Source organism: Mytilus californianus, unplaced genomic scaffold (assembly GCF_021869535.1).
Source record: "Mytilus californianus isolate M0D057914Y unplaced genomic scaffold, xbMytCali1.0.p SCAF_54, whole genome shotgun sequence".
Lineage (NCBI taxonomy): Eukaryota > Metazoa > Mollusca > Bivalvia > Mytilida > Mytilidae > Mytilus > Mytilus californianus.
The window spans coordinates 999,208-1,024,349 of record NW_026262706.1 but is presented as its reverse complement, the minus strand read 5'-3'; the positions used below and the strand labels follow the sequence as shown (position 1 = coordinate 1,024,349).

General features: G+C 31.8%; 1 protein-coding gene and 2 long non-coding RNA genes across 3 annotated transcripts; all 3 read right to left on the bottom strand.

Moving 5' to 3' along the window:
* Positions 1–369: 369 nt before the first annotated feature.
* Positions 370–4,153, bottom strand: LOC127703897 (uncharacterized). Its single transcript, XR_007983112.1, has 4 exons — positions 4,070–4,153; positions 3,034–3,122; positions 2,196–2,308; positions 370–1,062 (listed from the first exon to the last, which is right to left on the bottom strand). It is a non-coding gene; the product is annotated as an uncharacterized LOC127703897 (long non-coding RNA).
* On the bottom strand, positions 4,154–8,851 carry LOC127703900 (uncharacterized). The gene is made up of 3 exons (XR_007983115.1): positions 8,774–8,851; positions 4,623–4,812; positions 4,154–4,220 (listed from the first exon to the last, which is right to left on the bottom strand). It is a non-coding gene; the product is annotated as an uncharacterized LOC127703900 (long non-coding RNA).
* A 6,494-nt stretch (positions 8,852–15,345) lies between these two features.
* LOC127703895 (uncharacterized) lies at positions 15,346–20,988 on the bottom strand. Its single transcript, XM_052207960.1, has 5 exons — positions 20,953–20,988; positions 19,617–19,717; positions 17,790–17,961; positions 17,371–17,417; positions 15,346–16,017 (listed from the first exon to the last, which is right to left on the bottom strand). Exons 2-5 carry the CDS (start codon positions 19,655–19,657, stop codon positions 15,948–15,950), a joined length of 330 nt encoding a protein of 109 aa, XP_052063920.1. The 5' UTR covers positions 19,658–19,717; positions 20,953–20,988; the 3' UTR covers positions 15,346–15,947.
* Between the last annotated feature and the right edge of the window lie 4,154 nt (positions 20,989–25,142).

Here is a 25,142-nt window from a genome sequence, read left to right as displayed (position 1 = left end):
GCAGAGACGAAAATGGGATGGTCAGACAGTAAAGGGTAACTCTTAATGCCCCTATTGCCTATTTTTTGGTATTATTTCAAATTCATATTATGAACACAATCATGTAGAATTGTTATAGATCTGTATTTGACATAAGAGTTTTTTGTTTGTTTGAAGAATGCATGTAAAAGTTATTTTGATGACCCCAAGTATATTCTATGGTAAATTTTCCTTTATTTTTGACTTATTTACAATTCCAGTAGTATGACTGACGGAAAAATATATTTGACTAAATTTTATTCACCTAAAGTATTGATGTTTTCAGAAAATTTATGGAAAAAGGTAGCCAATAATCCGGTTTTTCATTTATTAAGAATGGTAGTATTATTTTTTTCTGAATATAAAAGATATAACATTTTTCCTGTGATTTCTTTGTTTGGTATAATAATTAGTTGATTTTGGAATTATAATAGTGCTTTAAAGACTTGTTATATTTTATTAAAGACATACATTTCCAGAGGTGACTATTACCAGTAGTGTCTGTGACCTGAGCACTTGCCTAACCAAATACAAATTAGAATGTAAAATTAAAATGTAAAACATTTCCAGTAGTTTTTTCACTTACCAAATAAGTTTTATAAAAATCGAATATTATTAATTGAGGATAACAATTCTTTTTCAATTGTGCTGATCTCTATTTCTTACCCCAGGTGCAAACTTGGACTGTTCCCTTTATTGTGTTTAACCTGAACATATGGCTTAACTATATAGTATGCCCTTAAATCAGGAATTAAATTGTTTATAATTAAAATGAATTTTAAATCTGTTAATAAGATAGACACCATGTTTATAATTATGACGAAATTGTCTAATAGATTGGTTTGTAACCATGGAACAGCATCCACCATTTCTACAATCATGAGATACAAACAAAGAGCCCTCAATGATATTGTAAGGCAAGCTTTTTCTTCTTGTGGTGAGTGTAAGGCTCTTGCAATGGAATAAGGGATCTTCCTGGTGAGGTATCATCAACAAAACAGTAACATCTGAACTGGTTTTGCAGTCAATTTTACCATAATTAATCTGAAAAAGAACATTTTAAAGATACTTTATCTTTCAAAAAAATAACAACTTTAAATTTGAATTGTTTGCATAATTTATGATATTTTGCATCTTTTACAACAATTGATTAAGGTAGGTGTAAAAACTTTAAATTTGGATCTTAAAATTTAAACTTTTAGATTCCAACCAATAAAAATCCATAAAAAAAATCATTTATAAGCATTTATTAATGTATCTCTACTCCTTGGTATCAGTTTATTGTTTAAATTCTAAAAATGAACAATGAACTTATCAAAAGGAAAAATTTTCATTATTGAGTGATTTATCTGGGGAAATACATAATAGGTGTGTAACATCTGATTTTTGTTTTTGTTTTAAATCACCCGGAGATACACAGATTAGTTTTTAAACAGACATGTTTATGTAATAATTTTTGATATTAACTTAGTGTTTTCATCTTAAATTGAACATGTTCATATCTCTAATATGGCAATCATTAGCTTGGAACTATTGGACAATGAACAAGCTCCGGGGTTTAATGGTATTCATCCTCATATTGTATTATTTCATACTGCACTCATTCTATTTGAGCAGTCAAAATGCGTTGACTGTATATTTCTTTGTCACATACCGTCACTGACCTGATATCACTTTTCCTCATAAATATTTACCTCTTCAACCTGTTCTTGTTTCCAATGTTACAATGATGCGTGGAACGACTCAAACTTAATTATTTCATATTTTGGAAAAACATATTTCATTTGTTAATAATATTTGTTTGAAATCTATAAATGATTTATGTATAGTTGATAATTTAGTCCATACTCAAACAAATTTGTTCACCATCGATTGAGGGTTTCAACAGGTAATGTACAGTTCACTGTGTTGCATATTTCTCCGCCTGATATGAGGCCTTTTAAAGGGCGATTTTTCACAATATTTGAATCAAATAAATAATATTAACACATTAAACAACAATTGAAAATGTTTTTCTCTAGATTGCAGAGCCTCGCATTTCCCTGTTTCTAACCCTCATCCTTATATGGTTGAAATGTCAAGTCAATGCACTATTATTGTCTATCTATCATGATAAAAGCATGTGAGAAAATCACAGTGAACAAACTTGTCTGGAATAAAAAAAATGGCATACTTACATGGTCATCTAATTTAAAATAAACAATTTCTCCAATGTTTAATTTACTTCCATCCTTCCTTTTCATGTTTCTGATTTCGTCTCCTACATTTCTTTTCACTCCTATAATTTGTTCTAATAAAAATTGTAAAATGTAAGAAGACTATAATACATTTAAGTGATATCTGCTAAATTATTTAAGAATTCAGTTTTATTGTATAGAAAATGGTGTTAAGTGTTTCAAGAACAGCTGAACATATATTTCCTTTCATTCTTCCTTTTTAACTTATTTATTGACTCATTAAAATACTATACTTTGACTTCTAATGATTTGACTTTTAATTGTTTAACATTACAGGTGCCATTAGTTAAGGAGAATAGGCTTACAATTCTATAGCATCTGATTTCAACTCCCAGTTTCTTGTGGGAAGTCATAATGCCTAAAACTTTAGCTTTCAGTGTTTTGGTTTATAAATTTATCCTGCAATTAGGTGTCTTATCATACATTAACAGCCCAACAGATATCAACAGGGTGTTCTGTTGTGCAGTTTCAGAGGAGCTGCGATGACAAACTGTTGCAGTAGTATATTGAGGCAAATAAGTTCAAAGGGGCATTACTCCTAGAAAAAAAAATTGAATCAATTTCTTGTCAATATGCACACCTTCAAAGTATGTCTTTATTATCTACCAGTTTCATGAAATTCTGGTGTGTGGTTTAGAGGAGTTGCGATGACAAGAACAGGACTGATAGACTGACATAAGGACAGACAACGGGTCAAAACATGATAACCTCTGCAACTTCATTCAAAGCTTGTAGCAACTTTAAAAAAAAATTATTGTATCCAAAACTAAAATCCTACCATCTTCTTTCTGTGTCCTATTTCCCATTACAAAAGTTTGAATCCGTGGATGATTTATCTCTTCAATTGTCTGTTGTGCAGGTTGAACTCTGTAAAAAAATATATTACTTTTAGTTCCCCTGTATAAACTCAATCAATTCACTCACAAACAAATAAAAGTCTGAAGTTTGTGAGTGACTTGGTCCAGTTTCTACACCAATAAATTCCTTTAAAAGGTGTTTACTCCTTATTATAAGTTATATGGTTCGCTACTGACCCCTACCGATCCATAGAGGGTTAGTAAAATCCATAGGGGGTGAGGCCGGAGGCCGAATCACCTATGGATTTTATTCACCCTCTATGGTCCGTAGGGGGTCAATATAGTTAACCGTATAACGAATTTATCGTTCGCTGGACTTTTTCTGCGGCATTTTACTGAAAAATAAACAATGAAACACAACAACAGTAATAGATGACGTCACCATAAACAGTAGATGTGACGTCATGAACCCCTATGAAATTTACTAACCCCCTACGGATCCATAAGGGGGTCACCACATGACGGCTTTAAACCAATCAAAACGTGATAATTTACCCGCTGTGCGATAAAATTCTTTAGAATTGGAGATAAGGAATTCATTTAACCATACTCATAACCCATATCACACGTAAATTCTATATTTGTGAAATTGAATAAGCCTAGCGCAAGAATATATATGTTGGTTAACTAAAATATATGTACTTCGTGAATTTGCTATCTGATAAAGAATAAACTACAAAAACTCTTATCATCATTCAAAAAAATGTTTTGTGCTTATTTTTTTATTTAACGATTAACGCTAAGTGAAAATAGATTTTGTTAACCTCGGTCCAGATTGTGTTATCATTGCCACCATTTTGTTTACATTGGTTATGAAAAGAAGTTAGGTCAATGTCGTCTATCAAAAAAAAAAACAACATTAAGAACAGCTACTCGAAGTTTTCTCGACTAATATCAATGTATTCCCAAATATGCAAATCATATAAGAATTATCACATGATAAATGCTGTCCTATACCTTTTCCCATTTGAAAACCATGTCCCACTGTCAATGATATGGCAAACTTCCTCAACATGAGCTAACTTCAAAGCTGTGTCTTTATTGGCATTGTGGTGGTTTGTAATGCTCTGAAAATGTTTGACTATACCACACCAGCTTTCCCCTGTCTCTAAAATAAAAAAAATAATTATACAATTGTAGGTAAATTGAAAAATATGTCAAATTAATAAGTTGCATTATATAACATTCAGTTCTTAATTTTTACAATTCTGTGTGGTCTGAGTTGTCTTTTTGTCTCTTCATCTTGAACATGTCTTTCAACAATTCCAGATATTTTTTTTTTACTTTTCTCAATTTTGAATTTTTTCAATTTGAAAATCGTTTTAACAATTACTTGACTACATGCTTTTATATGCTGGAATATCAATCCTGTTAAAATTCAACCAAATTGTAGTTTGTTTTAAAAAAAATCAACTGATAAATTAGTACTAAAAAATCCAAACATCTTGAATAGCAAATTAACAAATAATCAACAGCTAGGTGTATAAAAATAACATTTATTAACTTTTACCAGTAGTATAACCTATAGGGACCCCATGAAGTCTGATTTGTTGCTCAGTATGGAGATTATGGTGTATTTTCTGTTTTTTCAATGTTTCTGGAAACTGCTTGTAAATGTTTTCATTAAATTGGTACTGCAGATCACCCAGCCTAGTGAGTTCCGATTCCAGCAATTTCATTTTGTTACTCAACTGAACAATCTGAAAATATAAATATAATAATAATTACTAATGAACCACAAACCCAGTGCTGACATGAATATTAATTATATGGTCATATGTATAAATTAATTGTATGAAAAAGTATGAATTATTTGAAATACGAAGTATTTTCTTATCCCAGGCATAGATTACCTTAGCCGTATTTGCCACAACTTTTTAGAATTTTGGGTCCTCAATGCTCTTCAGCTTTGTACTTGTTTGGCTTTTTACTTATTTTGGTCTGAGCATTACTGATGAGTCTAATTTGCTCTAAATGCTTTGGTTTCAGAGATATAAGCCAAAATCTATATTTTACCCCTATGTTCTATTTTTAGCCATGGCGACCATCTTGGTTGGTTGGCCGGGTCATCGGACACATTTTTTTAAATTAGATACCCCAAGGATGATTGTGGACAAGTTTGGTTCAATCTGGCCCAATAGTTTCCGAGGAAAAGACTTTTGTAAAAGTTAAGACAACGGACGACAGATGCCAAGTGATGAGAAGAAAGGTCAATTGGCCCATTGGGCCAGGTGAGATCAAAACACATTACTATAACACCAGAGACCATAATTCTGTAACTTTTAGAACCAGAACTAAATGCAAAACTTTAAATCAAATATAAAATCAGTATCTTTAAGCACGAAAAAAAAATTATGGAAAGCTCATACATAGGTTATTCAAATAATAATTTGTGTCACAGTAAGTACTCATTGAAATAGTAAATTATGTGTTAAGCAAACATCAAACTTTACTGTATACTGCATAACTAAACTATTGTTTAGCAACAAACACCAAGAGATGATATTCTAGTTTTCATATGTAATGTATACCTATAAGGGTTTACTTTTATAAATTATTACTTGGATGGAGAGTTAAATTATTGTCTCATTGGCACTCATACCACATCTTCCTATATCTATCTACAAAGAAAACTAGGCCAATAAGTGCCTAATTTTCTGGCAAGAAGTAAATAAACAATATAAGGTCAATGTCAGAAAAATATAAACTTTTTTGTATGAGGCTGAGAAACTGGGGAAGGGTGCAACTTAAACTAATACAATGATAGCTTTTTAAATTGTAACACAAATGTCCAACTTATTTTCATCTCTTAATGAACCACTGATTGTGGAGAAAGTGTTCCATGATGAAATTGACATTGCACAAGGTCCAAGGACACAGTTATCGTCCTTTGGTTTTCGTTGTCTACAAATATAGTCCCTAGTGTGAACAGTGTATAACTTGCATTTTTTTTTGATACACTTTCCCAATTTATTTCTTGATATTTTATGCATGAAATATTAAGTAAGGGGATGAAATTACATGTTAATCAAAGAGCTGAAAGCTCTGAGGAAAAATGACGCCACTGTCTCTAATATTGTGATATTTTTTATGCAAGTCTTGATTTTCACATACCGTAATAAGTTTAACATTGCAACATGTCTCGTAAGTATATAATTAATATTCGTATATGTGTCTGTTTTTTTCAGTACAAATTAAAAGACTACCTGAATGATCTACAGTATGCAATTACTACTGGCTGTTTTTTTGTATAAATAAATAGGTCAAGACTACCGGAATGATCTACAATATCCAATGACTACTGGCTGTTCTTTTGTACTAATAAAAAGGTCAAGACTATTTGAATGATCTACAATATCCAATGACTACTGGCTGTTCTTTTGAACATATAAATAAAGACTACCTGAATGATCTAAAGTATTCTAAGTAATGTGATTTTTTTCTTGCAATTACATTTTTCTAAATCAAGAATATAGACTACTAGTATCCTTTTCAGACCAAATGATTATGAAGAGCCTGTTGTTAGCAAGCTCTTATACCCCACATACTCATTAAATAAGTTACTAGTGACCTAGTTATTTCTGTTACTTGAAGCAAATTATATTTCTTTATATTTAGACAATAGTATAATATTGTTTTACTAGTTTTATTTCACCTTGAAGATTAGACAAATAGGGATACTCCTTCGATTTTTTATTTCATGTCAGTCAGGTCGCTTTATATGAAACTTGAAACCGCTTCTCTGCCATATTGTTATTTTATAACAACTCTGCCCTTGACCATGTTGACCCATGTAATTGATATTCATTCTTTAACCATATATCATAGTCAGTTAGTTTTTGATTTTGCACTCCCACACCACCTTTCATGTCTTTCAGGTCTGTCTCCATTTAAGTTAATGACATTGAACAATCATGGTATTAAACACAATTTCAATAGTGATAATGTTGCTCTCGTGGGTCACCATATATTCAACTTGTGTAGCATTCCAGTTATTGAAATTTGTGTCAGATTAGAACAATGATCTAGATCTTTAGGAATGGATCTTATAATTTAATATGGAGCCATAGTATGGGACCCCTACACGGTAACAAAAAAAAAACAAGCTTGAAAGGATACAATGTCAAGCGGCAAAATCTATCACTAGAGATTACAAGTCAAAAGAGGATGGACGGGATACGTCTCTAAAATGCTTGCTGAACTGGAACTACAGCAAGATCTCCAGACAAGACGAACAAAGCGTTGAAGCCAGAAGTTAATATTTATGTAAAAAGTAGTTGAGGGGCTGATTCCCGCTATTGAACCATACTGTCATTCTATAATATCATTGGGTAAGTATTTCTGTATTGGCCTTGTTATTGGTTGAATTCAAGAGTCCTTTTGCAATTAGACTTCTTGTATCATGACATCTTAGCATAGAAATGAGCAAAAAGTAACAAATTTCAATTTCTTATAGCCTCTGTGTGCATTTTTATATGTAAATATGGGCTACGGCCTAAATCGACTCTAAATAATTCTCAGTCTTACATGGCCTAAGACCATTTTATACTCATGTGGTATGCTTTTTGTAACTTTTCTTTACATTTAAAGTACATTTAATATATATGGAAGAATAATGTATGGTTAAAAAACTTCAAAAACTTCAAATTGGTTGAAAAAAAATGCATGTTTATGTAAGGCTTCCCTTAATTCGAAAATCTCTATTTTCAGGCACAGGCTCATATAAATTTGACTTTTGAATAACTGTAATAAATCTGATAAATCAAATGAGTGTTCCGTTGCTTTTAATACTTATTATATTAAATTCAAGAGTATTTAAAAAGCTAATTTTTGCAATATTTAAATTTTTTAGGCCAAAATCTTGACAGTTGAAAATATTTGATTTAAACGTCAAAAATAAACATTCAAATTTCAATATTAAAATGGCCCTAGTTTCTATAATATATATCCTATGGCCATGAAACTTGGCCAACTATCTTATAATTGCCTAAGCTTAGGTCATGCAAAGTTTTATTAAAATTGGTCAAGTCTTTCTATCCTATTAGGTCCAAGGACACAGTTATCGTCCTTTGGTTTTCGTTGTCTACAAATATAGTCCCTAGTGTGAACAGTGTATAACTTGCATTTTTTTTTGATACACTTTCCCAATTTATTTCTAGATATTTTATGCATGAAATATTAAGTAAGGGGATGAAATTACATGTTAAAAAAATTTGGGTGCTGAATCTTTATGTTAAGTAGTGATTTGATCCAGTTTAAAAAGGTCAAAAATTAGAATGTCTGAAGCTGTCAAACTGAATTTTAGCCCCCCTTAACACAGAATTGTCAATACTTTGAGTTAGAGCTGGTAGAAGTTTCTATAATTTTGATATTATTTGTATCAATAGTAGTACACTACACTGTAAAAATATTTTTAAGATAGAGCAGGTGCGATTTTTTTAATTTGAATTTATTGTCTTAAAGAAATGCACTACGAAATAACTGTGTTCTCGGGCCACAAACTATAGCTGTGTTACTTTATTTAAGAAATAAACACAACTAGTTGCAGCATAAATGAGAATATTTTCCTAAGAATGCTTCCTTTTGCTTATGTAATATAAAACAATTTATCAAAATAGTTATGATACTTGTAAGATAGTTGAACCTGTTAGTTTTACCTACCTCAGACAATAGACACCAAAGTTTTACTATTTCTTTACTAAATCCTGCGTGATGAACTGTAAAGGGTGCAAGTTGTACCTAGATTTAGAAATAAAAATGCTCTATGCTCTATATTAAATATACATTTATGCTGTATTTTTATTATTTCAAACAGATACTGCATATGGTAACACTATTTTACTTGTTGATCGATTAGTTAAAATAGTTACAGATTACAATATGTCTATATAGTTTGATCATTGGATTAAAAACAAAAGATATTTATAGATTATCGTTGATCATCTCAAGAGATTGATTTTCTTGCTTCAGCTGGACGGGGAAAGTAAGATAAGCAATTGAGTTGAGATGACCAATGATAATCTCTTTATCGCTATTTAGCCTATGAAGATGTTGTTAATTTCCTGGACAACAGCACATGTTCCCTTAATTTCTAGCGATAATTTTCATCACTCAACTCTATTTTCATATCACTGACGACTCCGCTGAGAAAGGAAATTATCAGTCAACAAGATCAAAGGAAAATTCGTAAAATAGCAATAACAGTATATATTCTGGAAAACTGGAAAAAGCAAGGGTATATCAGATGGTTTTTTTAACCCTAATTGGAACCTCAATGTACATTAATTGTTACTATGATACAGTTCCAAATGTGTAAGATGTTATTTGCCATAGGTTTCATGGATAGATGCAAAGTGATGATTATGACAGTCACAATAGTTTACATGGTCTGTTTCTGGATTCAACTGCAATTTCCCATGCATTGCTAAGTAATAAGTAACACTCAATTGAAATCACCAATCCACAACTGATTCCAGATTTCTATATAAAACATATAATTCTTTAATGGATTCAGCAATTTAATGAGTTGGCACTTTCAAATGACCTGAAGTCTTTCCCTTGGCTTGATTTGTGATGTTTCACAAAGTTTTCTCCACATTTGTGATGAAAGCCCTTCCAGTCATTTGCATTTAACGTTAGCTGTAAATTTTCCTGTAAGAAAGAACCAGAAGTATTAAAAGAACCAGAATTATCTTCAACTATCCTTAGCTAGCAACAAAACGGTTTTGATTATGCAATCTTTACCAAAAATGTTTTACCAAAGATTGATCTTAAAGTGTGCTGTGATACAAAACACTTCATAAATTTAAATACAATGTATAAACATTTCATAAAGATAAGCTGGCTTTTTATCAGCTGGAATTCACAACTGTATTCTACAATTTTCCAATAATAGAGACAATTACTCAGGATCCATTAAAAGTAAAGGGAATACATATTGTAAATTCGCCTAATCAGAATCTAAAGGACTATGGGTAATCTCATTGTTCGTACACCAAAATGAAAATAAAGTCACGTCATTGGTTGCATTTCTATTGTTTATCACGTTTTAAACCAATCACAACATTTTGGTGTACGCTATTGTAAATATTACCCAGAATGCATTAGATTCTAAAACGGTATTGAACTTATTCTAACATTTGCATAGCTCAGTCCAAAAGTCTCAATGGTTAAGTTCAAATATGTATTTCATATTTCATAATTTGTTTCTTTAATGGACAATAGTATATGTCAATTTGATTTCAATGTATGTTCAGTAAATAATAATTAATAAATATAAAAAAGAAGATGTGGTATGATTGCCAATGAGACAACTCTACGCAAGAGACCAAATGACACAAAAATAAACAACTATTAGGTCACTGTACGGCCTTCAACAATGAGTAAAGCCTATATATACACATTAACTTATGATCAATAATCATTAAAATTGAGTTAATTTTTACATTTATAATTTATAACTTGCTTTCATAAATGTAAGTTGCAGATGTGTCAGTATGATAACATGTTTTCCATATGAAAGAATTTAACAACATTATGTGCCATTATGTGTTTGACCGAATAGAAATAATAAACATTTGATGCTTCAAAAAATTGTGGTTATAATGCACCAATAGATACCATAGCTTGGTGTTGAGATTAGGATTAAGAATTTGAATCACACTAATTAATTTTACTTAGAACATAGACCTGTGAAAAAAAAATTATATTGTAGGCATCCAAAAGAAATAAATCAGACTATTACATAAATAAATTTTATAGTATTTAAAAGAATGATTAGCATTAAAACAAAAGATATCAAGTCACAATTACCTTCTGCTGGTCAGTACAGTTGCCTAGCATACATTTTAATAGGATTGCAACTTCTCCTAAGTATATGCAATGAAGCATATCTGGAGGAATGTCCCTGAAATTATAATTAAAAAGAAAACAATAATTAAACAGTGCAGCTGGTTGTTTAGCTTTAGTAAAACTGTGGATTTCTTGATATCATATGTGATACCTATTGTAAGAATATTTTTATTGCAGTTTTATTATAAATTATTGATTAAATCAATAATGAATCTTGATTTAGGTGTAACAAATTTACAGAATACAAATATATATGGTTCTTAAATTAACTACCCTGCACCTGTACCTTATGATTTATTGTAAACATTACCATAATCCACAACTTCTGTCTCAGAAAGTTAGACATAGGGATAGTGATCCAGCGGCGGCGATGCCAACTAACTTTTTAAAAGCTTTATGATCTAAGAAGTTGGAAGACATGCATGTTTCATACTTTGTTTATGCCTCATGTTCATAAGCTTTTGCCTGTCATACGTCCATTGTCCTTAACCTCACTTTCATGGTTCAGTGATTATTTGAAAAAAAAAGTTCAGATTTTTTGTAATGTAAACAATTGGCAGAGCTCAGCATTCTCAACATTCCTGTGTATGTGTGGGCCTCACAATATATATGAAGTGTGCATGTCCAAAGCTAAGTTTCAATTTTCAGTGTATGTAATTGTTTTTGCTTCTTGTATATATAACTATAAAATGATTATAAATTGTAATTCTAATAATGCTTTCACACCATATATAATAATATATAATAAAGTCATGCATACCTGTGTGGATCCCAATCAGCAGCTTTGATCATTTCTTCAGCCAATATTTTCTTTTTTATCCCAGTCATTGTTGATGTTTCTGTACTATTTTCAATCTCTTTTAGAATTTCCTCAGTTTTATTTTTTGTTCTTAATTCTCCAATAAGTAAGTGGTTATTTCGATACTGACAAAAAAAGGAACAAGATAAAATATATATGATTAATTTTTAGTCATTGGGTTTTTGTTAAAAAAAAATGTGATCCAATTCAAGACCATAAAATATAGGACCTGAATAAATTAGCAGACTGGGAACATTGATGGCTCATAAAGTTTAATGCAGACAATTCTAATGCAATTTTTATGTAACAATTTTTTTCATTGGCTAAAAGTTACCATCAAATCCACAGTTGACCAGGCGTAACTAAGGAGGGACCCGCCATTTTGAATTGATTGAATCAATAAATGTTCAATTACTAATATCATCGAAAATAAAACAACACCTACCTCGAATTCACCGTTTTAATGTAATTTTATCCGAATTTGAATCGCAGAGGTAACGTAATAACCTCCAGTTTGTAAGTTTTCATTTGTATGACGTCACGTTTAGCCATGACGTCTTCGAGCCAAAATCATTCACTAAGTTTCGCAGAATTTATTTTGTATGTCAAATTTATACATTTTTTCAAGCTTTATCGTATTATTTCTTTTTGTAATGTATTAGAATCGGAATAACTGTACTGTAGTTAAAGAGTTGCCACCGTTAATTTTGATTTGAAGGCTGCAAATCTCTGTTTTACTGTCTCCGCTAAGCGTCACCAGTAAAACTACATTTGCGACCGTCAAATGGACAATTGACGGTGGCAACTTTTCAACTACAGTACTTTTATTCCTTAAATGCAATGTCATTTCTATCAGCAAGAAATGATAATGATCAAATTCAAGGGGGATAATAAATATTTAAACAGGTTGTTAATGCAAATCAGTCAGTTTCAGTGCTATTTTGTGAAATATCAAGAAAAGTTTTGATGTATATTTACAATTGGTAGAGCTAAACATTCTGAACATTTTTGCCCCTTTCAGATTTTCAATATTTATAACAGCTTCAAAATAATAAACAAAACTTGCTTTTTACCCTTATGTTCTATTTTCAGCCATGTAGGACATGTTGGTTGGCAGGTGGGGGTCATCAGACACATATCTTAAAACAAGACACCCTAATAATGATTGTTGCCAAGATAAGTTCAATTTGGCTAAATAGTTTCATAGAAGAATTTTGTGAAAGTTTAAGAACGATGGCAGAAATTACCAAGTGATGGCCATGAGAGCTAAAAGAGGATTTTAGTTTTTGGACAAGTAACCCAAAAGAGCTTTAAGCAGTGTTCATGAACTTTCGGGAACTGTTTATAGCTATTGACATGAATTTCATATTGTATAAGTCATAGATTTAAAACTGTGTCCTGTAGACCTATCTTATTTCAACAGAAGAAAAAAAGAAAACAATTTATCATATGTCAATAAACCTTTATAATATTACACAGCAATGGAAAAAAGGAAACCTGAGACTATTGTTGACTCAGATACTATTTATCAGTGATAATATTTATCATTAATTGTCTTACCCTGCAAAATCTACAGTTTTCTTTAGCTGCAGCACCCATGTGGTGACAAAATTCTGAGGCCATACTGTTGTCCATTAACCCAACTGCTATTTGGGATGTTACAATAACATTTTTATTGTAAGCTGCATCATACATTACTTTTCCTTCACTAAAATTTAAATACATTGATCAAGTTTGGGATTTCATGTATTCTGATTTGACTCAAAATTCTCATATTTGATTTATAACAATGTAAAATATTTATCCAAATTATAAAAATTCTAAAATAAACAATATAATAGCTCGATAATATGTAGCTTCATTTCTTGTGTATTTTAGTCTAGGCGCCATATAAATAACTGTCAATTGGACCACTGATAATAAGCGATATAAATCATAGCGCTATAGACAGTTAACCAAAAATCAATGCAAACAATTTGAAAGAACAAACATTAAGCATTCATTGTACATAGATATAGGAAGATGTGGTATGAGTGCCAATGAGACAACTCTCCATCAAAATCACATTTTATAAAAGGAAACCATTATAGGTCAAGGTACGGTCTTCAACACAGAGCCTTGGCTCACACCGAACAGCAAGCTATAAAGAGCCCCAAAAAATGAATAGTGTAAAATCATTTAAACATGTATATTTATTTAATGAATTGATTAAGGCAAATTAATTAATATTTTTCAATTGATTTGTTTTATTGTCCTATACAAGTATATATATGGTTTAGGTGGGGATCTAGTGTTCTAGTTAACCCTTCCCTTATTCAGGCCCCTTAAAATACCCCTAAATAGACCCCAATGCACAAACGAGAGATCGATGACTCCGCGAGACATGTTATTGAGTTCTTTTCAATGTTTGTCTCTGTTCAACCTAAATCTGATCAAATAGAGATGAAGTACTAGCCATTAGCAACTACCACCTTACAGGTGTTGCTCTACACTGACCCTCTCTTGTAAAAATATACACACCAATGAGTCTTTTTCTTGAAAGTATTTTTTTTTTCTATTTTGCTAATTAATGTTTACACTTACTTAAACATGTCATTTCTTGCTACATAATAAAATAGGTAAATTCCTAACACATTCTATTGTAAAAATAACCTTATGTGAATTATCTGCCCTTACATTTGAGTTGCCTCCCCTTATGTGGCAACGTTGGGAAATATAGAATCAAACAAAAGTATTCATTTTTTTTGTAAAATACAACCATAAATATGATAAAATATGTCATTTTCTATATTGAAATGAAAATTCTTACACATGAATTGCCTACTACTCTCAAAATTTGTACCTTTTATTATAGATCTAGACTGATTGTTTTCTGGTATTTCAAAATCCAAGATGGAGGAGGACACCCTCTCTACCTTAATATGAAATTTGATATCTGTTTGCCAATATATATTAGTTAATTCAACAACAGTGCATAACTTTCCTCATTATTTGTTCATAACTCTTTAATTTCATCTAATCAACATTTTTGTCCATCTACATATATAACACAATTTCTAACTTGAATACATCACAGTTTCCTCATACATTTCAAAAGTCATTTTTTTTTTAATAAATCTATTCCATACATTTCCTTTGTTCTTTGTTGTTGAGATTCAAACTTAAATGATTGACCTAGTTGTGTATTTGTGAATATACACTTACATTTTGTATATTTTTAGATTCCTACTAGAAAATATGTTTTTTCTATGTGGAATTTTGAAAAATTCCTACCAGGTTTTCTAGTAGGAATTTTATTTTCCCGCCAAATTATTCCTAATAATTTAAATATTCATGGTAGGAATATACAATATTCCTACTAAGAAATTCCTGCTAATTTAAATTTTTCGTCTTATAATTTTCCGTGTGGATTCCTACTGGAGTCTGACTGGAATATAACTCTTTTCTGGAAGGAATTCATTACAATATTCCTACTATATTCCGTGTTCATTCTGTGTGAAATATTTCATACAGGGTTATTTAATTTGATCGCATCATCATCAAAATATAAACACACAGGTATTAATCTAGTAGCTCATAATATTATAGGATTAAACGCCTTTTTAAAGGAATTTAATGGTGTATAAACTCGACCAATTCACTCACAAACAAATAAAAGTCCAAAGGACTTTTATGATATGTTTGTGAGTGACTTGGTACAGTTTATACACCAATAAATTCCTTTAAAAAGGCGTTTAATCCTTATAATTCTTTAAAATTGGAGATAAGGAATTATTTTTCCACACTCGTAACCTCTATCACACGTAAATTGTATATTTGTGTCATTGAATAGGCCTGGCGCATGAATATATTTGTTGGTTAACGCAAAAATATGTACTCCGTGAAATTTGCAATCTGATAAAAAATAAACTACAAAAACTCTTATTATCATTCAAACGAATGTTTTGTGTTTATTATTTAATTTACATATTGAGACCTATTAACGCGAACTGAAAATTAATTTTGTTAACGTCAATCCGGATTGTGTCATTATCGCCGCCATCTTGTTTACATTGGTTACGAAAAGAAGTTCGGTCAACGTCGTCTATCGAAAAATAAACAACGTCAAGAACAACTACCGGAAGTCCTCTCAACCAATCATATCAACGTATTCTCTAATATGCAAATCATATAAGAATTATTTTTTTATAACAAACTCACATTTGTCTGGTCCAACTTCAACAGATCATTTGCTATCACAGATATATTTCTTGTACTACAAATAGAGATTACAATTATATTAAAACTCACAGTTACCAAAAAATACAAACATAATAAACATTTCCTGAAAATATCTATTACTTGTACTGCTGAAATTTTTGTATATGATTTAATTTTTACATCTAGATATGGTGAGTTTGAATTAGTAACTTAATTTCAAAAGTTTTAATGTGAACCAAATGATTAAATTACATGTATGTTTACAAAAAGAAGCATTCAATTCTTAAATGAAACTGTTTACAGAGATCTCCCCTATTGATAATTGGATTTAAACATTTTTAACTTCACTTGTCCTATTTTCTCAGTTATTTTTATTCACTGGGACCTTTTAATTTCTTCTATTAAAGAGAAATCCCATCACTACCTGAGTAAAAAAATATCCTTCATGTAGATGAAAGTGCATATATCAACTAAAATAAACAGTTGCGCCATGAGCGCATGATACGCCCGTCGTCTTGTGTGTGAATTTTTATGCAATAAGCATAAATAGTTTCTGACATACGGCGTGACATGCGAAAACCCCCTTCTTTTTTTTACAAAAAACTCAATATCTCTAAAACTAAATTTTGAATCAAAACCAATAAATTACACAGATCTTTAGATTAATATGCTAAGAAGTGTGTAAAATTTTAAGCAATAATCATAAATCGTTTTTGAGATACGGCGCGACATGTGAAAAACCCCTCCCCCTTTTTTTACAAAATACTCAATAACTCAAAAATAAAATTTTGAATATCACCAAAAAGTATACAGATCTTAAGATGAATATAACTAAGAAGTGTGTAAAGTTTTAAGCAATAATCATAAACTGTTTTTGAGATACGGCGTGACATGTGAAAAAAAACACACACCTGTTTTAGTTACTAAGTCCTGTAACTCAAAAAGTTTTAATCTTATTTTCACCAAAAAGTATACAGATCGTTTGACCATCATAAGAAACAACTATGTTAAGTTTCATGAAATTTGGATAAGTCATTCTCAAGTTACAGTGCGACATGTTTACGCCGGACAGACAGACGGACGGACACCAGACATTTGTATACCATAATATGTCCCGTCAAAAATTGACGGGCGTATAAAAAACTGCATGAGTGCATGTTGTATTTATTCAATATTATATTTTCAATCTGTTCAATGTTAATAATTAAAAAAAAATGTAGATTCACTGGTTTGATAGCAAGATAAATTCCTGCTACACATTGAAATAACCATGCACTGTAATTTTAAGAAGAAAAAACAGCATTTAATGATGTTCAATTGCTGTCTTCAACTTTTATAATGTACACAAAATGAATGTATACCAGTTCATTATTTTATTTCTCTTTACATTTGTAGTGTTTATACCAACCTTTCACACTTTACAGATGCATATACTTGATGTGTATTTTCAAATTCCTAAAAAACATAATAATAAGTGTCAATGACAATATAGGATGTAGTTGCCATGTCTAAACAGATGACTGAATCTGAGCTAAAGAAGTCATATACAGTTATAAAAATATTAGATACATGTGTGAACAAAGGTTTTCTTACATAATGTGTTTAAATTTAAAATGTGTTATTTGTTTAAGGCAAGATCCACAACTTTCGTTCATATATATTCAGAATTGTTACACTTAACACGCAATGATAACATTTTAATTCAATTATACAACGTACAACATGTCAGAGTAGCTGTACTTTATTGACTTAAAATAACCTTATTCCTGTGTCATTTGGTCTCTTAGAAGTGGAAATAACATTTCTTCATTAAATCTACATTATTACCTGGGAAAAAAACTGAACAACAGTCCCACACTCTCCATTTGTGCTATTCTGAACGTTGTCACCAATATATATTCTTTCTGAAGATGAATTTTTTGCCATCAAAGACTTTATTTCAGTCTTCCACTTGCTTCCACTACTTTGACCTTCAAAAAAGTTGCTTTGTCTGGGAAATCTATTTTTGAAAGAAAAAAAATGTTATTATAAAGGGGCCATCATCAGAGGAGGAATGGAAGATTAATGTTTGCACCCTTTTAATAAAGATACAGTAACTGTGATAACCGGTGGTTCAGAGTTAACCTGAGCTGTTCAGTAAACAGGCTGTTCCGTTAATTGGCGGTACAGTTATCAGGTAGATCAGATATATATCAGGTGGATAAATATGAATCTTGTTGATATCTAAACAGGTTCAATTATCCTGTCAGTGAAAAATCCCGATGGGATGTTCAATGGTTACACATGTTACAGTACCTAATCTTTATTAAGCTAATGTACATGTTACAGTTAACATTTTGACATGTTACGGTAAACTTTTTGACATGATACGGTAAACATGTGACCTGATGATATAACCCAAATTTTGGCTTGAGCATTGGGTATAGGATGTTTTAATTATTGATGAAGTACATGGTAGTCACTAAGTCTTGATCTTTGGCTTATGATCAGGGGTCGAATTTAAGCTTTTATGTATACTGGCCAGCCGGACCAGTGGACTGAAAAATCTACTGGTCCGGGTGCAAATCTACTGGTCCTGCAAAAATGACATTAATTTGACACACACTAATATAAATGATAGATATTTACTTTTATTTTCGTGCTTTCTTTTACATATGTTAGACTAGAAAAAGAGAGAGTCTCCATCCTGATTTTGATAATGGCTTTGATAATCTCAATGATTTTCTTTATCAAAATCAGTATCAAGAACAGAAAAAATGTCAACATTGTCTTCCATATCATAACAATCCTCACGACGACCATAGGGCGCCTGACTGGGTTGTCTGGAGCGCTGCCCAGAAATGCCACATTTGAATAGCCGGGACAAATTTTTCACTTGTTATTTAATTCACTACATTGCGATCGACTATATAATTTAACAATTCACGATCTTTTTCCAAGGATTTTTTATATTAACGTTTCCTTTTGTCAATTTCTTAAACTTTATTCCAATTTTCCTCTTGAAAGACACTTTTTTATTTTTTTGTCGAGATGTCCTTCCAAAAATTTCCACATTTTGTGTTGTTGTGAAGGACGCTCACGATATTAATTAACTTGATCAATTGTAATACTTAGTACCGCCAGTACAGTGTAATTGATTTTGCAGGTAAAATTGTTTGCAAACAAACCGATTTTGGGATGCAATCGGAGTTTTATCGACAAATTTCTACTGGTCCGCCGGACCACCAGCTGACAAAATCTACTGGTCCAACGCAAATTCTACTGGTCCACCAGACCAGCGCCAATTTTGACCCCTGCTTATGATACACCTAAATATCAAGACTTGAAATAGTATATTACATGGTAGTTTACCAGTATTTCATTTCAAGCTTTGATAATTGTAAAGAAAATCTGTACATATTTCAATATTTTTAAAATTCTTAACTTTCTTTTCTATAAATAAATAAAAAATTTCAAAGAACCATTAAATTGTTTGTGACTGTTGAGTATTTTTCTATTATAGCCATTATCTTTGACTCATGAGTTTGGATGTCCCTTTGGTATCTTTCACCTCTCTTTTAGACTTAAGATAACACTTAAATAACTTAAAGCTGATGAAACAATTAAGTGGTAGGCTGGTATAAAGAATAATAGAAAAATAACATTATGAACTACCTTTGTAACTGTATTGCTGTGTTTTTCTTTGAAAGCTGCATTTCAATTATACTAGATGGCTTTATGTAAAAGATGTCTTTGTCGGTATCTTTATTAGAAGACTGAAAGAAAAACATTAAAGTTTGTCTTTAATCAATATAAATTGCCTCTCCTGGTCCCTATATTAATTTCCAAACCCTTATTAGAAGACTGAAAGAAATAACATTAAAGTTTGTCTTTAAACAATATACAATTATGGCCCGTTGAAAAGGTGAATATCCAAAATTGTCAACACAAGAAGGTTATTTCAATGAGGGCGCAGCCCGAAGTGAAATAACTTTAAAGGGTTGACAATTTTGGATATTCATGGATTCTAAGGGCCACAATTGTTTTATGATATACCGAACTAACAGTGGAAGGGCATTTAGAACACTTACTATCTTCTTTACATAACAAACACAAGCTGAGGTTTGAAAATACATTTGTGTTCTGGAATTTCTCGAATGTACAACAAAGGTTGAATCTTTTTGTAAAATATTGATGGCCCTGAAAAGGACCGTTTATAAGAGATATCATTGGCTGCTGGCACTCTATTCATGTCCAAAGCCTTATTTCCTCGTCTCTCGATAGGCTGTCAGTGTAACGTGAACGATGCCATTTTGTTTATTTACGTCTGTGACGTCATTTTCATGGGAGATAACTCAAGTGCAAATCTAGACACTCAAAAGGTTATTCGCCGGTGAATGATAGGGTCATTCATCGCTGGTGTAAATTTTATGGGTTATTCGTCCCCCCTTGCAATTAAATGAAAATTAACTGAATTATTCCATGTCACGTGATAAGGTGTTACCCAATAGAATTGTTTGTAATATATGTAAGGTATAATAATATAAATTGCCTCTCCTGGTCCCTATATTAATTTCCAAACCCTATCATTTTATAATCTATCCATTATTATAATTCAAACAAGGAAACTAACTGCACAATTCATGCACAAAGCAATAAACCAAAAAAAATGACAAATATGGCATAACTATATTCATCTTACAGTTTTGTAAGATATTGAAAAGTTCTCTGAAATTCTTAGTATCATAATTTTCTGGTTTTTTGTTGAAAATTTTGCATGGTCATATTAGCAATTTGTGATTGTGCTATGGAATTTTCTCTTTCTGACTTTTCGATGTTCATCTAAAATTTGTAGTGGTAAAATCATGGCAATTTTTTTTTAAATAAGTAATACATTGTACATTATAACATACATACATTTGTAGGGAAAATTTCATTACTATCCATTTTCAATTAAAAGTATTCTAAAAATAGCAAATTTGTCAAAACAGCTAGATTACATGTATCTTACCACTGATGGTTTAAGTTCTAATCCTTCAATGTCAAGATTCCACATCTTATGGAATGGAGGAATACTCTTTATATTGTCTTCAACTACTACTCTGATTATGTGTAAAATAAACTTAAAAAGTTCTTGATCCTAAAAATAGAAAGTTTTGCAATGTACACCATTGTTCCAGGTTTGGCGAAGGGTTTGGTTAACCAGCAACTTCCTGTATGTGGAAGTCTGCATGCATGTAGTTCACAATTTTAGTGGTCATCTTTTTTGGCTGTTAAATTATACATCATATTTGTTTTTCATTTTTAATATTTTGTACAGTATAAATTAAATCAGGCCATTAATTTTCTTTTTTCAATTGTTTATTATTTGTCATTTCTGGGCCTTCTATCATGATATAGCTTACTTTGATGCATTAGTTTTACTCATAGTTGAAGGTTGTGCTTAGACAAGTAGTTGTTGTCATTTAATTATCACTATCAGGATGAGTTCATAGTCTCATTGGCAATCATACCACATCTTCTTAAAGTCATATGAAACGAATTACTGGTGAAAAATAATATTTATCCAATTCTTGAAATGCATTTATATATCATAAAGAAACTTCAGTGCAAGATTTTTTCATATTTTTATGCATCCATATAAAGTGTATTTTTGGAAATTGATACCCGGGGGGGGGGGGGGGGGGGGGTGGTTAAATCCTATATTTTTAGTGGTACGAGTGTGCCGCAAAACAGGGTCGCTTTTTCATACCCTGCTGGTTAGAACAGGGTCCCTTTTCATGTCCTGCTGGTTAGAACAGGGTCACTTTTTCATGCCCTGCTGGTGAGAACAGGGTCTTTTTTTAAACAAAGTATTTGTCTAGAACAGGATCGCTTATTTAACTGTTTAAGATACAGTCTAGAACCCGGTCCCGGGTCTAGAACAGCATCTATTTTACATTTTCTTGGGCGTGTCTAGAACAGGGTATGTTTTTCAATATATCTGTTTAGAACAGGGTATATTTTTCAATGTTTTCTAGTTAGAACAGGGTATGATTTGGCAAGTGCTGTCGGCACAGTTATAACCGAAAGGATAGTCAGTAACCCCCCCCCCCCCCCCCCCCCCCCCCCCCCCCGGGATTGATACTAATTTGCTTGACCGGACACCATGATTGCAAGATTGAAGATTGCAATATATATGATTATAAAAGCGCTTACTATACAGTGATATTTTGATCCACGTAACACGTAGAGCAGTAGCTCTAGCCTGTTGGCGAAAGGGAAGTAGTCGTCTGTAAAAATCTCTGAGTCATCGAGTTCCTGTTTAGTTGCACTGTCACTGTCAATGTTGAAGTTCTCATCATTTGTCTCTGTACTTTGTTCTTCTTCACAAAACTGCAATAAACCTATTACATCTTTATGCTTTTTTGTTTCTAGATGTTTGCAGTAATTGCTCTGTTTTTCTGTTGAAAATTCGCAAGGATTACACTGAAACATTTCAAATGCAGAATCAGAAGCAGAATGCTCGTGCAGTGATCAGGTGATTGAAGCGCTTGTAAAAGCTCTTTAGAACGCGTCGATTCAAACGTTTTTAAAACCATGGAGTATAATTTTCGTCTGCAACTATTTCACGAGACATATTATAAAGATTAAAAGAAGACATATTTTTAAAACAAAAAAAAGAAGAATTTTTGATAGTCTTAGAGAGACAATAACAGGTGATTTGCAAAACACTCAAATAACGTATATTTTGATATAAAAGTAAGATGAAGTCCAACAAGTCACTTACACGTGGCTAATTTACATACGATCTATCCATTGGTGTCTTCACTGAAGCAGATAATAGAAAAACATTGAAACCATTGAGGGTCTTCAGGGTATGTTTAAAAAAAAAATGCAATAGAAATTGTCGCACGGAACACGAGTAGATCTATTCCGATTTAATGGAGACGTGAACGTTGAAAGATCAAAGATCGCCGAGCTCAGTCGCCGAGGGTCATCGTCACAAAGGAGAAGGTTCACGAAGGGTTAAAATTGGCCCTATTTTGTTATGTTTTTTAAATGGGGCCAAAAAATTACAAACCGGGTAAAAATCATTTATAGTATACGATGGATTTACTTTCCATTTTGACAGAATATAATAAAACGGACTTATTCTGCTTGAAATCCCACTTGGGTTCCACTTCCTCGTTGGTGTGTAGGGAACTCAGAGTCAGATTAACGGAAATGGTATTTGTACTAGTAAATAATTGAATAAATTAATAAATAAATAAGTACTATTACCTGTAGTTACCTAATAAATAGCCAAATAAATGCGCGCAAATGTTAAAACATGTTTAATTCTGATTGATGAAGGTAGCAATCAGCTCCTTTTTGATTCAAATGACTTTTTTGCACAAAACATAAAATGGGAGGAGAGTGGTGCTGGCAGGTTAACAAGAACAGAACAACAAGCAAGGCATTCACTCTACATGGGTGTGAGAAGTCAGGTGTTGGGCAGCATTTTGGAACTCAATTAAAAGATGGTACTAAAAATCAATTGATAACCTTCATGGGTGGGCATAGATTTAACCATTTATTCTTTGCTGCTAGCGCCACTTACCATCATATAAAGGATAGGATTGATTTTCTTGGTAGTTGGGCTGACCCAAATGGTTTACTCAAAAGTGTATCTGTTGATGTTTGTGAAAAGGCATTTGAGCAATGTGTTCACAGTATCTTCTGACCGAGCTTTTTCGAAAACTTGATCGTAATCTTTTTCTTTTCCTCATGGTGACCCATTTTCCGGCAGTCGTGAAGTATTTTATCGGCTTCCTTTACTTCGGATCCATTCACAGAGACCTGACGTTACGTAACTAGCATATCGTTCTTGAGATAATTTCTTAATCGGCTTCCTTTAGTTCGGATCCATTCACAGAGACCTGACGTTACGTAACTAGCATATCGTTCTTGAGATAATTTCTTCGTCTTGTTTTGATTATTTTGATGGCAATGCGATCCCTTTCAGGCCATGGCTTACCTCCTTGCAAGCTGATCATAATTTTGGCAATATGCAGAAGTTCCTGATAATTCATCATTAAATGAAGATTGCTTCCATTTTATGGTTCCTAAATCAAATACAAATGCATCTTCGTTTTATAAACAGACCAATCTAAAGCAGAATGTTTTTAATATAATTCATGGAAAATTTAGATACCCAACAGATAAATTTGTATATAAACTATATCCATACGTTTGTTATAGTACAATTTACCAGTAAAACACGTCGCATACTAAAATAATTATCATCAAAAGACTGTTAAGTTTATTTCATTTACAGTTTGATTTAACCTTAGCCCAAACTTTGTAAATAATTCCGTAAACCTCACACATAATCAATATCGGGATTCCGTATTATTTACAAAAAAAAAAAAAAAAAAAAAAAATATCATCCCCTTTAAAGACCATTCACATAATTTCTGAATACACGAGGTCATTTAACTGGCCTTTTCCGATGGTTGATAATCCTAAAGATTTTACAAATTTTTATCCGAGGCGTTCTCCAAAAGGGACTTGAACCCTACAGCTACGAATTCCTCCGAAGCCACTCTGCTTTGAATGCAACATTAGGTGTATTTTGTGTCTGGTCTTAGAAAAATTTTCTTTCGGAACATAGTTGTTTGGAATAAAATCCTTGTTTTGCAATTTTGGATTAGATCACCGTTTTATTCGTGGATAAACAGTGAAGAAGTGAAAGATTCGTTCAGACTGCCATACAATATGACACATTTCAGTTTTATGTTTCTGCTCACTGAAAAGGTAAATCTCCTATTCCCTAATCTGTCGGGTTCCCGTGATGGATTCCAACTGTCGCCAAAAAGGCAGATAATGTGTTATATAGACATCACTATCTGAATCTATGTTCCTCGGGAAATAAATTATGTCAAAACCAGAAAAAATCGACTTTATAATTTAATGATATCAACTATAATACTGTGTTTGTAACATCAGCAAGTAAAATATTTCTCTGAACTACCATAACATGTTTTTAGTGTGCTCGATCTCAGTAGAAATTGCAAAATGTTCTTAACTGTATTGGTGTCTCTTCGATTATTGTTGGTTCCAATGCTCCCCTCGTACAGTAATTATGGTCTCCCTATTGAAAATATGTATCACTTTCGTTCAAAGAGTTCACAAGTCCAGGCTTTGAATTTATCGTTCTTTAAAACGCGACCGCGAACC